This window comes from Triticum aestivum, chromosome 5A, assembly GCF_018294505.1.
Source record: "Triticum aestivum cultivar Chinese Spring chromosome 5A, IWGSC CS RefSeq v2.1, whole genome shotgun sequence".
Lineage (NCBI taxonomy): Eukaryota > Viridiplantae > Streptophyta > Magnoliopsida > Poales > Poaceae > Triticum > Triticum aestivum.
Genome location: NC_057806.1, coordinates 544751395 through 544767064, shown reverse-complemented (window position 1 = coordinate 544767064; position 15670 = coordinate 544751395). Strand labels below are relative to the sequence as shown.

The window sequence follows — 15670 nt, the reverse complement described above, 5'->3', positions numbered from 1 at the left end:
AGAGGAGCTGCGTCCCACGATGGTAGGGTGTACGGGAGATCGAGGGAGGTCGAGTTGGGGATTGGTCGCTCCCCCTCGCCTCATCGACCCGCAGGCCAATCAGCCACCAACACGTTTCCGCGGGCCCATGAAAAATCCCAGCTTTGCCCTCGGTGAGATCTGATAATTACAAGCGGTGGCACGAAGTTTTGACACTGTTTCGATCTACAGTGACTCGCCTCGATCTAACGGACTATATCTGCTCATCTCGTGATCAGGCGGATGAGAACACATCAAGGACCAGATCCGACGGCCAGGAAGCGCTAAACTATGAGGAGGCTGGGTTCCTCCCGGTATGTATCTTACGTGATACTAGGGCAATAAAAGTTCAGACTAGAAGTTAGTGATATTGCCAGTATTTCAGTGTTACCACTGAATAGTAAGAAGGATTAAGAGACACTGTAACATTCTAGTTTATTCAAGGACGATTAAGTGACATCTCCACTGACCTCATCCTGGTCCACCATGCTATCCACTCATTTGCAGTCCATCGATACTTGTCTGCCTATCTTGAGGCACAACAGGATGGCAATATTCTTTGAAATTAATTGGTTCACCCCGCCCTCATTTTCTTACATACCAAGTGCATCTTAGAATTTCCAACTCAATTTTTAAAGATCCCACATAGTTAGCAGTGGTAAAAATGAAGGAAGGTTAGGGGCTAACAGAAGTTAAGAGAGAACATAATGAGACAAGTATCATCACTTCAAGCCTCCTTCCAAATACGATCGTAAGGTTGATCCATGATCTGTATGATCACCGGAAGAACAATTATACAGTGCAATATTGTGACCCATATATTCTATGATGCCCAACAGATATAACACTATTTATTTGGTTTGCAGATAGATGCTTGGACAGCTAAAGTAGTCCAAGTTTGTTCTGAACCGAACAAGACTAAAATGATACATCTGCAAGCATTTAACAAGTACTCCATACGTAATAACTTCAGATTGAAAGATCTCGATAAACTTTCAGCATAGTTGGCCTTTCTTTGGGGGAAGGAATTAGGCACTCAAACGCCACAAATATACACCGTCTCAAGTCTTCTGCCTCCTCAGCTTCGGGTTTTGGAAGTTGTTTGTCCAAAATTTCTTCCAGATGCAACTGGTCATCACCAAGTGAAGAAAGAAAATTTTGCACGTCTCCTGGATGTTTGCCCATCAACACCTCAAGCACCACAACACCAAAGCTATATACATCACATTTCTCCGTGACTAGAGAAGTGTATGAACATTCTGCATCCAACACAGCAGAATAGGGTTAGTTAGGCGTATGCATCAGTGCATTCTATCGAACACAACTTACTAGAGAATACAGTATTGTACCGAATAAACATACCAGGTGCAATGTAGCCATAGGTCCCCGCTAGTGCGCTCCAATTCGAAGAATCGGGTTTTAACATTCTTGCAATACCAAAATCCGAGACAAATGCCTTGTAGTCAGCATCTAATAAGATGTTTCTGCTTGTGATGTCCCTATGAATTATGGGTGGGTGAACATCATGATGGAGATAAGTGATGGCTTGAGCCACATCTCTTATTAGAGCTATCCTCCTTTCCCAGTGGAACTGGGATGCTAGTTCTTCATTGCTTAAGATAGAAGCTAGATTTCCTCTCTCTATGAATTGGCATACAAGGAACCTGTACCGTGGATGAGAACAATAGCCATACAACTTGACGATGCTGTGTTGGCGAACTTTTGTTAACATTTCAATCTCATGCTGGAATATTTCTTCATCATGTGCCTCCTCATCGCCTGCATGGAGTTTCTTTACAGAAACCACTTGTTCATCTTGAAGTTCTGCCTTATAAACACTACCGTATGATCCTTCTCCAACGCAGTGCTTCTCATCAAAATTTTCAGTTGCATTCATAATATCCTCAAATGCCATTCTGCCATCAAAGCTCCATACAGAGAAAACACCCCCTTTGCTCACATCATCAGTACTTTTAGATGCTTTCTTGCGACAGATCAAAAGGGCAACTACACCTGCTACTATCGAAATAGTAGCGACAAACATAGGAAGACCCACTGGTAGTATAATCTTTTGATGTTTCCGACTATGATCTGCAAGTTGCAAATCACAAGGAGACAGGCCAACAAGGTTTCCACAGAGGCCTTTGTTGTGGAGAAACCATTCAGCTGATGCATTGTGAATACCATTTGGGACAGAGCCTTCTAGGAAGTTGTATGATACATCAAATACTGTTATGCTTTGCATGCTTGCGATGGAGATGGGGATGCCACCACTGAATTGATTGTGTGAGAAGTTCACAAACATCAGCATCTCAAGTTTGCTGAGTTCCGATGGTATCGGTCCACTGAGACTATTCATACTAAGATCAAGCATGCTTTGAAGGGAAGCTAAATGGCCCAAACTACCAGGAAGACTTTCACTAAGGCTGTTGTTATTCATATGTAATGACTGCAGTTTCAAACAATTACCGATCTCTTCTGGTATTTTACCACTTAACTGGTTGCTTGAGAAATCAAGAATCTCAAGATTACTAAGTTGGCCGATTTGCTTAGGGATCTCGCCAGATAGTCGATTGCTTCCTAGATCCATCCAATAGAGGCTGCTTCAACAACAACAACAATAACAACAAAGCCTTTAGTCCCAAACAAGTTGGGGTAGGCTAGAGGTGAAACCCATAAGATCTCGCAACCAACTCATGGCTCTGGCACATGGATAGCAAGCTTCCACGCACCCCTGTCCATAGCTAGCTCTTTGTCGATACTCCAATCCTTCAGGTCTCTCTTAACGGACTCCTCCCATGTCAAAATCGGTCGACCCCGCCCTCTCTTGACATTCTCCGCACGCTTTAGCCGTCCGCTATGCACTGGAGCTTCTGGAGGCCTGCGCTGAATATGCCCAAACCATCTCAAACGATGTTGGACAAGCTTCTCCTCAATTGGTGCTACCCCAACTCTATCTCGTATATCATCATTCCGGACTCGATCCTTCCTCGTGTGGCCACACATCCATCTCAACATACGCATCTCCGTCACACCTAACTGTTGAACATGTCGCCTTTTAGTCGGCCAACACTCCGCGCCATACAACATTGCGGGTCGAACCGCCGTCCTGTAGAACTTGCCTTTTAACTTTTGTGGCACTCTCTTGTCACAGAGAATGCCAGAAGCTTGGCGCCACTTCATCCATCCGGCTTTGATTCGATGGTTCACATCTTCATCAATACCCCCATCCTCCTGCAACATTGACCCCAAATACCGAAAGGTGTCCTTCCGAGGTACCACCTGGCCATCAAGGCTAACCTCCTCCTCCTCACAGCTAGTAGTACTGAAACCGCACATCATGTACTCGGTTTTAGTTCTACTAAGCCTAAACCCTTTCGATTCCAAGGTTTGTCTCCATAACTCTAACTTCCTATTTACCCCCATCCGACTATCGTCAACTAGCACCACATCATCCGCAAAGAGCATACACCATGGGATATCTCCTTGTATACCCCTTGTGACCTCATCCATCACCAATGCAAAAAGATAAGGGCTCAAAGCTGACCCCTGATGCAGTCCTATCTTAATCGGGAAGTCATCGGTGTCGACATCACTTGTTCGAACACTTGTCACAACATTATTGTACATATCCTTGATGAGGGTAATGTACTTTGCTGGGACTTTGTGTTTCTCCAAGGCCCACTACATGACATTCCGCGGTATCTTATCATAGGCCTTCTCCAAGTCAATGAACACCATATGCAAGTCCTTCTTATGCTCCCTATATCTCTTCATAAGTTGTCGTACCAAGAAAATGGCTTCCATGGTCAACCTCCCAGGCATGAAACCAAACTGATTTTTGGTCACGCTTGTCATTCTTCTTAAGCGGTGCTCAATGACTCTCTCCCATAGCTTCATTGTATGGCTCATCAGCTTAATTCCACGGTAATTAGTACAACTCTGAACATCCCCCTTGTTCTTGAAGATTGGTACTAATATACTCCGTCTCCATTCTTCTGGCATCTTGTTTGCCCGAAAAATGAGGTTGAAAAGCTTGGTTAGCCATACTACCGCTACGTCCCCGAGACCTTTCCACACCTCAATGGGGATACAATCAGGGCCCATCGCCTTGCCTCCTTTCATCCTTTTTAAAGCCTCCTTCACCTCAGACTCCTGGATGCGCCGCACAAAACGCATGCTGGTCTCATCAAAGGAGTCATTCAGTTCAATGGTAGAACTCTCATTCTCCCCATTGAACAGCTTGTCGAAGTACTCCCGCCATCTATGCTTAATCTCTTCGTCCTTCACCAAGAGTTGGCCTGCTCCGTCCTTGATGCATTTGACTTGGCCAATATCCCTCATCTTCCTCTCCCGGATCTTAGCCATCTTATAGATGTCCCTTTCACCTTCCTTCGTGCCTAACCGTTGGTAGAGGTCCTCATATGCCCGACCCCTTGCTTCACCAACAGCTCGCTTTGCGGCCTTCTTCGCCATCTTGTACTTCTTTATGTTGTCTGCACTCCTATCCAGGTATAGGCGTCTGAAGCAATCTTTCTTCTCTTTAAGCGCCTTCTGGACATCATCATTCCACCACCAGGTATCGTTATCTTCGCTTCTCCTTCCCCTGGACACTCCAAACTCCTCCGAGGCCACCTTACGAATGCAAGTCGCCATCTTCATCCACACATTGTCCGCATCCCCTCCTTCCTCCCAAGGGCCCTCCTTAAATACCCTCTCCTTGAACACCTGAGCTACCTCCCCCTTGAGCTTCCACCACTTCGTTCTAGCGACCTTGGCACGCTTATCCCGCTGGACACGAATCCGAAAGCGGAAGTCAGCAACCACCGGCTTATGCTGGGGTACAACACTCTCCCCAGGTATCACCTTACAGTCTAGGCACGCACGCCTATCTTCTCTTCTCGAGAGGATGAAATCAATCTGGCTAGAGTGTTGGCCACTACTAAAAGTCACCAGATGTGATTCTCTCTTTCTAAAGAGGGTGTTAGCTACAATCATGTTGTAGGCTAGAGCAAAGCTTAAGACATCTTCTCCTTCTTGATTCCTGATGCCATAGCCAAAGCCCCCATGCGCCCCTTCAAAACCTGTGTTAGATGTACCCACGTGGCCATTGAGGTCTCCTCCTATGAAGAGCTTCTCACCAATCGGTACACTCCTAACCATGTCTTCCAAGCCTTCCCAGAACTCCCTCTTGGTGTTCTCATTGTGGCCTACTTGCGGGGCATATGCGCTGATAACATTGAGAACCAAGTCCTCAGCTACCAGCTTGACCAGGATAATCCGGTCCCCACGTCTCCTGACGTCTACCACTCCATACTTGAGGCTCTTGTTGATCAAGATGCCTACGCTATTTCTGTTTGCAGCCGTCCCCGTGTACCACAGCTTGAAGCCGGTATCCTCCACCTCCTTCGCCTTCTGTCCTCTCCATTTAGTTTCTTGGACGCAAAGGATATCAACACCTCTCCTCACTGCTGCATCAACTAGCTCCCGAAGCTTCCCTGTCAGAGACCCTACGTTCCAGCTACCTAAGCGAATCCTCCTAGGCTCGGCTAGCTTCCTTACCCTTCGCACTCGTCGAGTCAAATGCGAAGACCCTTGCTCATTTTCCACTACATCCGGGCGCCGATGTAGCGCGCCACTAAGGATGCGACGACCCGATCCTCGCTCACTTGCCACCGTATCCGGATCAAGATACGGCGCGCCACTTGGGGGGTGACGGCCCGGCCCTTGCCCATTTTCCACCACACCCGGGTTCCGATGTGGCGCGTCGCTGAGAGGGTTACGCCCCAACGAAAATCTTTTGGGTTTCATCTCCATAAGAGTGGCTGAGTTTTTACGTTGGCTCGCCAAGCCTATCACAACCCTCCTCCTTTACCCGGGCTTGGGACCGGCTATGTTGAGACAAAATAGAGGCTGCTTAACTTGCCAATTTCCGATGGTATTTCACTAGTCAACCTATTGAAACGCATATCGAGAATTGCAAGATTTTTTAGCTCCCCAAGATCAGATGGTATACTGCCTTCTATCATGTTGTGTCCAAAATCAACACTTGTCAAGTTTTGACACAAGCCCCATTTTGGCGAGAGCCGCCCTACAAATTTGTTTGAAGATAAACTAATGTCATTGAGATGCGGATACACCCCAAATGATTTAGTTATGTCTCCCTCGATCTGATTTTTGTCAATTCCAAGGGATATTAGTGAACTGCAATCCCTCAAACCTTTTGGGACAGGACCATCCAGATTATTATCAAAAATTTGGAAATCTTGTAGCTTTTTACTTTGGCACAACTCTGGCAAGTGTCCTGTCAGCTGGTTGTCAGCCAGCAAAACCAGGACCAAATTGGTAAGGTTGGAGAGTGTCAAAGGCAAAGGGCCAGAGAGCTGATTGGTGAATAGTCGCATTTCTGTCATGCTCGCCAATTTTCCAAAACTTTGAGGGATTGGGCCGGACAATTGGTTTTCGTGGGATGACAGTGATTCCAAGTATGCCAAATTTCCAAGCTCATTCGGCATTTCTCCTGAGAGATTATTGGTATGTATTACTATTTGTCTAAGTGAAGACATGTTCCCAATACTTGACGGCCCTGGTCCAACTATGAAATTTTCAGAGAGGTCAAGGATTTCTAGATTCACGAGATTTCCGAACTCATGAGGGATGGATTTGGTTATGTGGTTACCCCAAAGAGAAAAATAGGCCAGTGAAGTAAGATTTCCAGCAACACAAAAGGGAACAGTGCCGGTCAAATGGTTCTCTGACAAATCAAATTCAATCAAGCTCGAGAGCGTCCCTAGCTCTACCGGGATCTGACCAGTGTGCTGGTTCCGATATAGGTACAAGAATGTGAGCATTGTGAGGTTTCCAAGGGAGGGCGGAATAGCACCGTTCAGCCTGTTTTTTTGCAAGTATAGCACTTGTAGGGTTTGGACTTGTCCTAGCTCTTCAGGTATGGGTCCTGACAGACGATTATCAGAAAGACCAAGAGCGTTGAGGTTCCTCAGGTTTGCAAAGGAGGAAGGTATTTGGCCAGAAAGGATATTCCAGCTCAAATCCATCTCTCTCATGTTCTGAAGCTATCCTAGGTTCCATGGGACGCTACCTGAGAGCCTATTGCCAGGTAGATAGAGAAAAGCAAGTCTTGAGAGATTACCGAAGGCAGGAGGGATTTGGCCAGCGAGATTGTTGCTGGAGAGGTCCAGATGTGCAAGCCTCCCAAGGTTGCAGATTGTTGCAGGTATGTGCCCACTAAGCTGATCACCAGAGAAGTTGAGGGTGGAAAGCATGGAAAGAGAACCGATGGCAGGTGGGATGGCACCAGAGAGATGATGATTGTCGCTGAGGTCGAGGTTGATGAGGTAAGGGAGCGACTGGAATTTCAGGGCGTCCAGCTGCCCTACAACACCGGCACCGCCAAGGGCAATTCCTCTGATGACCTTCACCATGGTTCCTCCGCGTGACCGGGTGTCGCCGCAGGACGCAGGTGATGCCGGTCCAGTTGCATGGGTACATGCCGTCGTCTCTCCAGGTTCCTAGCTGGTGCTTCGAGGAGTACTTGACAGATGATTTCCAGTGGAGAAGTGCCGCGGCTTGGGCCCTCAGCGAAGTGCCTCGGTGTGTGGTGCGGCCCTCGGCTTGCTTGGAAGTAAGGAGAAGCAGCAGTAGCAGGGCAAGCGAGAGAATCAGGCGAAGCGGCAGCGGTGGGGGCACCGTGGAGTTCACCATGGTCGATCTCACTGGCTATATATGTACTATGGCTGCATGCATAGATGGAAAAAGATCACATAAACTGGATGTACTACTCCCGTAAGTCTGACGCACACAAGCGAAAAGGCGTGATGGTTGAAAGACATTTAGAGAATGGTGCACCTCTGGTTGCTGTCCGGAGAGCAGAATGCGTGGGCCGGCCATTTCTGCTTGGTGTTACCAGTAGCTGTGTTAGTGTCACTGTGTGTGAGCTCCAGCTGAGATGGGTTTGCCCAGCTGCTTTGTGGTCCAGGGTTTTATAAACACATTTACAGCAGCCTCACACACCTTCGCATTTGCTTCTCATCTGCGCCGAAGACCTTGACTCCACCCAAGTCCGGCTAATTCTCCTCTGCATCGAAGACCTTGACTCCACTTAAGTCCAGCTACTTCTCATTGGCATGGCAGCGAAGACCTTGACTCCATCCTGGCTACATAATTTCCACACGGAACCGCATAGGGACGACGTTGATCGATGTGCGACAAAAAATCCGGTTTACTGGTCTAAGGCTCTCGGTTTCAGATAATTGCGCCTGGTTCTCTGTCATGAGTGTGCTCGTGCATGCTTTCAGCCCGTTCAACGGAAACAGAAAATATCGTGCTTGTCATGTGAACATGAGCTATTACTTGGTTTTCTTGGATAAATTGGCGCGTCAACAGGTCAAGTGAACTTAACTGTCTCTCTTTTTGTGGTAACTTTTTGTGTTTGACATGGACACTGAAAATGCCATTTCTTCCACGGCTAGCTATGCTGATGGTGAATACCACTTAATGCTGTTCAAACAGAGGAAATGTGCATCTAGAAGTGTCATTAGTTGGGCTATGGCAGAAGGTGGTTTGAACTGACTTCCAGAGGTAGTGACTGTGCCTCCTTTTCATCCTATAGAGCATTACTAAGAGGAGAGAGTAAGCAATCCCATTCAAAGTACCAACAGTAGGTCTTTATCTTGTTACTAAGGCCTACAAAATTATCTGATTGTTGCATATATGATTGATTTGTGGTGATTTACATGGACTTTCACTTTGTGGCCTTCATTGTTTTGTTAGAACTCGATGCATTCCCGTCCTGGCAACAATAATCCTCGCCTGATATCTACTAGCTCAAAATTTTAGAAACCCCTCTGAATAGTTCTTCTATCAGATACGTACTAGTACTAACCGGCTAATTCACTAACTGAAGAGACTCACCAAAATGGCCGTAGATTGACCAGGCCGCTGGAATCACTTAAACTTGCTGCGGCAACCAATAGGTGTGAGGAGAAGGTCACCTAGCGGCGAAATGCAGCCACCAGTGCCGCCGGTGAGGAGCGGCAGAGGGGCGCCCCCTCCTCCCACCTGAGGCCGCGCCGCTTCCGTGCCATCACGACGACTAGTCTCGTCTTGCGGCGAGCCATCTCCAAACGTGCGGATCCTGGCGGCAGATGGAGTCGGGTGAGGACGTGGGTGCGGTGGGGAAGATGGCCGGCGACATGCCGGAACATGGAGGAAGAGGCGGCGGGTTGGGACAGAAGGGGAGGGGAAAGTGGCCCGATTAACCGCGGTTGGCCCGATTAACCGCGGTTGGCCCCACATCCCCAATGGGCGATTTATTTTATCGCCTTGTGTTTTTTTAGGCCTGTGTTTATTTTTATTGAAGTGCGCCGATTTGAAGTTCGGGATAAAGTGAGAATCCATAATTATATTTAGTAATTTCTTTCATAAAACTTTTAAGTTATGAAAAATTCACATGTGAATATAGATATACATATATGTAATTTTTTTAATAGATACAGGGAGTACTTTAACTTGCAGACTAAAAACCAAATTTGTAGATTTATAATAGCAAGATGTAGCTTTGCTATTTTCAGATCCATATACATTTTTTTTGTACCCAGGACATGTACTCCCTCCATTCACAAATATAAGATGTTTTAAATATTTTAATATAACCTACATATGAACTGAAATGAGTGAACAAATACATTTGTGTCTATGAACATCCGATTCACAAAAAACCTAGAACATCTTATATTTGTGAACAAAGAGAGTATTATATACAGAAAAAATATAGGCACACAAATTACATGCACACGTACATTTTGTTGACACGTCAAAATATTGTATTTTCTTTACCCATGCTCACTACAGCGCAAGATGCGAAACGCATTTTTCAGTTTTGGTTTGATTCTTGATCATATGTCCTTCTTTACTTTTCAATTGATCAAACACCCATCTTTACTTTACCATCTTGATCATTTACCCTATTTTATTACCTAAAATATTTTTCAAGTTTGTAGCCTAGTATTACCAAGCAAAAGGGCATTCCTACCCCTCGGAGGTTCTTCCTCCGTTCCGGCTTATAAGATGTTTTGAATATTTTGATATGAACTACATGTATACACTATGAACAAACACATCAAAATACATCTATATACATCCGATTCAAAAAAAAACACAGAACATCTTATAATTCAAAACATAGGGAGTAATTTACAATTTCATACGCGGGAGAGCAATATCGTTGACCACAAAACCATAATGGTGGCTTGGGCCATGGTGTGGTTGGCACTCAGTGGAACTCTACATCACAAGTTTGAGGGAATCGCCATGTGATGGTGGCTAGAATTGCCTGTTTTTCTACACCATGGAGAGGTGTTTCATTATTATTCACAAAAGAAGGGTCAAGCAGCGCGTGCATTGCCTTGCGGACGATACAATATCAAGAAGACAAACAACACAACGTTGATCCCTGGATTAGCAACCACACCCACAACGATCGAAAATAAGAGAATTCGCGCAGGCACATGCGCCTCCATAGCACAACAACAACTTCAGAGTCGTCTGGGCCAACATTACTTGTCTCAAATTCATCTCAAGAATGTGGTAGAACTAATAATTAATGCACTCTTAACTTGGTCCCAACTTTTCTCCTTCAAACTTGGCAGGGAGTAATGTACCAGTAAACTTGCTGCCAATTTATAGGGAAGGTTGGCTAGAGACGATCTATTATTAACTTGATGCAACTTTTACCAATTTGACTGGATCAATGTAGCCGTAAATTGGTCTAACTTTGGACAAGATCTGGTTCAAACTAATTATGTACTTCTTTGATTTTCCGTTGGGTTGACTCTGAACAAGTAGAGCACCGAGTAAACAGCACACAACGCAGATGAAGTCGTAAAATTTATACGAAAGTTGGCCTAACTCTCTGCGTTCATCTTTTCCTACACAAAGGAAATGGTCGCGGTTTCTTTGACGCTGCTGACAAAGATTTCTCTGTGACAATTTCTAGTTGCATGAATAATTTTACGATGTATTCCTTCCGTTCCAAAATACTTGTCGACGGAGGGAGTAGTTTGTGTGGCGGCATCTGTTGCGGTAATACGCTTCAATGATTACTTACAATCTGAGGTTCAGGCGCAAAGGGGATGTAGCTCAGATGGTAGAGCGCTCGCTTAGCATGCGAGAGGTACGGGGATCGATACCCCGCATCTCCACTTTCTTTATCCTTTTTCCCAGTCCATTTGGTTGTTTCTTTGTAACGCACTCCACTTTTTTTTACAGCAAAATCTTTATTTTGCTATTACAATTGCACATCTTTTTCCAGCCAAAGTAACAGCGTATGCAATGAGACGGCTGTCAAAAAATATGTTAAAGAAACAAGCCAGCATATGCATTCACATGACAGGATTATGCAAGAGAATAGCAAATTTCACAAAGGAACCACTCTTATTGTTCTTTTGAATATTCACATGATCACAAATCTACCAGGACAGCAGAGTCGACAAGGTATAACAATTAGCTAACCCGAAGTGCATCATCATATCCATGAAATAGTTGACAAAAAAAAAACCAAAAAGCAGCAGATGGAAAACTCAGCACATTATTAGAGGGGAAGCATCAGAATGGGGCAGGGGATGAACTCAGCCAGTAAATTCCCATCGACTTGCTTTGAGTGGATTGCCTCCATGCTAAGGACGACCAGGTCTAACTCCAAATCATCTGCGACCTCTGCGATGATAGCTGTTGGCTTCTTTCCTTCTCCAAGGCGCTCCATCAACCCAAACTCTGTAAATCCACCTGCACAGAAGCACAAATATATCAGCACGACTGTTCGGAAATGGCATCACTCGGAAACAAGCGGCAATACAAAACACTGATAACCCTTGGTGAGGTTATTTCTCAATATTGGGTCTGTAATATGTAGTTAGACTCTTTTCCTTTTTCCCAAAACGGTATGCAATGTTTTTAATATTACAGTAAGAACCATACAGCTACACAGAGTGCTCCTTCACCGAGTAGATTTGACTGATATCATAACATGTTTCTAGATCTTCAGGGGGATAACTACAATCCCTGGTTCCATTATCAAATGAAACCAGGTGTTACAACATCAAAGTTCTCTTACAAACGAAAAATAAGAAGCAAAAGGTTATAACACTAACTACAGACCATACAAGTTCAGGAAGGCAATCAGAACGCGAAAGAAAATACAAAACCTCATCACTGGCCACAGATTGGGAGTGATATCATACTATTGCTTTTCTATCGTTGTAGTAGGAGCTCCACTTTGTTGATTAAGTGTTCAATTTACATATAGTTATTTGCTTATTTTTACCAAAAATGAAACCGCATTTCTTATAATAAGATTGAACTAGTAGGCAAATGCAATTTATCGTGTACAAAAACTCATGTACTGTACTTGATAAGGGGAGGACCGTTAAATCAAAAGAAATAAATGTAATGGTTCTAACCTTCAGAAAGATGCCATCTAATGCTTGACATTTGAGTATCATGCTCTGGGAATGACTCCTTTGGCTTATCATCAATAACTGAAATGAAGAGTAGAATTAGAGTGCAGCGGAATTTAAGCTATGTAAACGAATATGCGCAATAGCTTAAGCACAGAAAAGGTAATGTTATAAAGGAATTGAGATCATACCAACTACTGTAATGTTTGCTCCATACTTCTTGGCTAGAGAAGTGGTTGTTGCTGCAGCCTGTTACATCATCAGCCATTATGGGTAAGCCACTATTTCCAGTGTATCCGAACTCAAGTTAAAAGGAACAAATGTTGCACTCCATGAAAGAAAAAAGACCAGCTAAGAATCCTTCATTCGAAGATTATAAAACTATGGTGTGACTAATGGGAAAAATAAAACTGCCCTGGAAATTGGCCACAATGTTTCGAGTCCTCTAAATTATCAATGCAGTGTATATGATGCTTTACCAATGAAACACAAACTAACTAGTAAATCTGAAAAAGGAAACAGACCTGTCTTGTGCCTTCTGAAAGGTAAGGGTTGCGGTCAGTGATCGGAAGTAGAACATGCTTAACTTGGGAGAGAGCATCAATCGCTAAAGCACTTGCAGATTCATTCACTTCAGCCCTGACTGGTTACAAACAAAGTCGCAAACAATCATCAAATGGTAGGCCCCAATTCAACCAGCTCTGGCATCGTACCTCTTTCAAACATAAATAAAAAATAAGGATGTTCCTTAATTTTTCTCTACAGGTGCTGTTAGTTTTCAGTTTGATGACAATCACCACAATTTTCCCTGGTAAGAGGAATCCACTAACTTGGGTGCAGCAAACGAAGGCTACTACATTGGCAGGATTCAGGTACCAGCAGAAGTATAAGTAGGATTAGTGAGGCACTCAACATTCTAACATCGAAGCAAAGTCATCACTGGCAAGCCGACTTCAAATCAGAGCGAAGGAACTAATCTTTTTTTAGGGGCGAAAGAACTAATCTTAGCACACATAGTGACAGCACGAAGCCACGGCCTAGCAATTAGCGTATAAATCTCAGGCCGATTCCAGTGAGAACAGTTTGAGCACGAGTTGGTTGAAGCGTAGACATATACCTCCGTGCCGGGCTCCCCGGCGCCGCAGCGAGACGCCGCCCTTCCTGTTGACCGGCGGGAAGGCGAGCTCCGGGGCGTGGCTCGCGCGGACGCCGGAGGCCGGCGCGGGCAGGAGCGAGCTGGCGAAGGCCATGAGGGGTCGGTTGGATCGGAGCGGCAGCGGCAGGCTTCTGGAGGGGCGTGGAAAGGGGGAGAGACGACGGAGACGGAGACGGCGACGAAGTGACGAGCGACTCCGCAGGTGGTGTTCTAAGTGGGCCCGGGCCCGCTCGGCGACGACGCTGGATGGATAAGTTTCTCTTTATTTATTTATTTTTCTTGCTAGCAACCTTTTCGTGTGTGTTGTTCTACCAATCTTTTTGAAGGAGGAAGGAGGGAGGCGCACGGGAGCCAGACAACCTAACTATTGATCGAAGACATAATTCAAAATCTTCAAAAAAAAACAATCTTTTTGTGTGTCTTTAAAAAAATTATTTTGTGTGTGTTCCTTTCGTTGAATCATAGACGGGCTTTAGGCCCATATGAACAATGATTTCTGGTTAATTTTGAGCCCATGTGGGATATGACAGGTGGTGGGAAATTTAGTACCATCTTACTAGTTGAGGAGAGTTGAGACGGACGAGACTTGCCTGCTCCCCGCTTGTGCGCCCATCCGTGCTCCCGCATATGTGGCTTGATTTGATTGAAACAAAATAAGGCCCGGCCCCACCCCCTTAAAATCAGGGGGGAGATGATTAGATTAAAAAAAAAGGAAAAAAGACAGCCATAGGATGAGGTGGGAGCACGGATGGGAGCATGAGGAGGGAGCATACAAGCCGGATCCGAGTTGAGACCATTTTATAAGGGCTGCTCTACCACTTGCCATTGGGAGCTTGGGAAAAGGAGAGTTGAGACCTCTTTCTAAGCGTTGCTGTATCACCACCACTTGCAACCTGCCTACCCCTTTGTAGATGCTACGCAGAAACTTTCACTTAGGGCCTGTTCGGAACCTCTCCCAACTCTATCAACTTCAAAGATTCAGCTTCTCGACCTGGCTTCTCGCTCCACGCAGCGATTCATGTGCGTTCGGCAGCGAAATCAGCTTCTCTCTCGTCACCTTGGGCTGGCAACCGTTGTTGGCCTGTGTAGTGCCACACTGGGCCGGCTTGGAGGCAGGCTGGCGGCCCAAAAAGGTAGGAGACACCTCTTTCTGTTCGAGGAATAAGCACGAGCGAGGAAAGAAGGGAGGAGAGAGACTAATCAAAACGTTTTCCTTGACTTGGCGGTGGCACTCCTTGTAATTTGAGTGAACTCCGCGTTTTAGAAGATTTCCTGGAGTACCGATTTCCCAGCTTCGCTAACTCCTCGAAAAATACATTACGACCCGTTGGGACTTCTCGAAGCCAGCTTCTCATAGCTATAACGTTCGGCTCAGCTCTGCGCCTGGAGTTTATGAAGCGCGGAGCTGGATGACTTCCAACGGGCCTTAGTCATAGAACTTAAAGTTCGGAGGCTAATTACTAGTGAAGCCGAGGAAGCCATTAACACTTCGGCCAATTTTATGAAAGACCCACGAGGTAACCTCTATAGATCTATAGTTTGACACAGTTATCGGATCGCTGACTAGTGTGCGCTCATTGTGACAGTCAGTTTTTGGCTTTCTCCACTGAGGTACTTTTTTTAACATCAGTACAGACACAAGTGCTCATATACACACGCATACACTCACCCCTATGAACGTGCACACGCACACCCTACCCCTATGAGCATCACCGAAAGACTGAGCCGGCATATCATCTTGAAATTTACGAAGTCACCGTAGGCACCTCGTCATCGACGGGAACGTCTCCTCCCACTAAATGCGCATCGGCAGAAATCCTGAAATAAATCCAAGAATAAATGCGAGCACCAGGATTTGAACCCTGATGGACTGGGGATACCACAGTCCCTCTAACCATCCAACCACAGATTGGTTCGCTCCACTGAGGTACTTGACTAGTTAAATCGGAAGTACAATCACAATGGTTCTCCCTTTGCACACCTAGCCAAACAAAGCGGAACGTAGGAGGCAAGCACAGGAGCC

At 45.5% G+C, this 15670-nt stretch overlaps 1 protein-coding gene, 1 non-coding gene and 1 pseudogene across 3 annotated transcripts; 1 reads left to right on the top strand and 2 right to left on the bottom strand.

The window, feature by feature from the left end:
• Window positions 1-749: 749 nt before the first annotated feature.
• On the bottom strand, window positions 750-9295 carry LOC123104632 (MDIS1-interacting receptor like kinase 2-like; annotated as a pseudogene).
• A 1869-nt stretch (window positions 9296-11164) lies between these two features.
• Window positions 11165-11237, top strand: TRNAA-AGC (transfer RNA alanine (anticodon AGC)). Its single transcript has one exon. It is a non-coding gene; the product is annotated as a tRNA-Ala (tRNA).
• A 213-nt stretch (window positions 11238-11450) lies between these two features.
• On the bottom strand, window positions 11451-13899 carry LOC123104631 (uncharacterized). Of its 2 annotated transcripts, XM_044526507.1 has the most exons (5): window positions 13609-13899; window positions 13016-13134; window positions 12683-12740; window positions 12495-12572; window positions 11451-11820 (listed from the first exon to the last, which is right to left on the bottom strand). In XM_044526507.1, exons 1-5 carry the CDS (start codon window positions 13739-13741, stop codon window positions 11627-11629), a joined length of 582 nt encoding a protein of 193 aa, XP_044382442.1. In that variant the 5' UTR covers window positions 13742-13899; the 3' UTR covers window positions 11451-11626. The 2 variants fall into 2 exon arrangements, with proteins under 2 accessions (XP_044382442.1, XP_044382443.1); XM_044526508.1 differs by lacking the exon at window positions 12495-12572.
• Between the last annotated feature and the right edge of the window lie 1771 nt (window positions 13900-15670).

Bases quoted from the DNA above. Each gene is read 5' to 3' on its own strand.
- LOC123104631 (XM_044526507.1), bottom strand. From the start codon at position 13,741: ATGGCCTTCGCCAGCTCGCTCCTGCCCGCGCCGGCCTCCGGCGTCCGC. The intron at 12,573-12,682 runs GTATGATCTCAA...TCTTCATTTCAG, and splicing joins AGCAAACATTACAGTAGTTG to TTATTGATGATAAGCCAAAG. The intron at 11,821-12,494 runs GTTAGAACCATT...GCTTCTGTGCAG, and splicing joins TAGATGGCATCTTTCTGAAG to GTGGATTTACAGAGTTTGGG.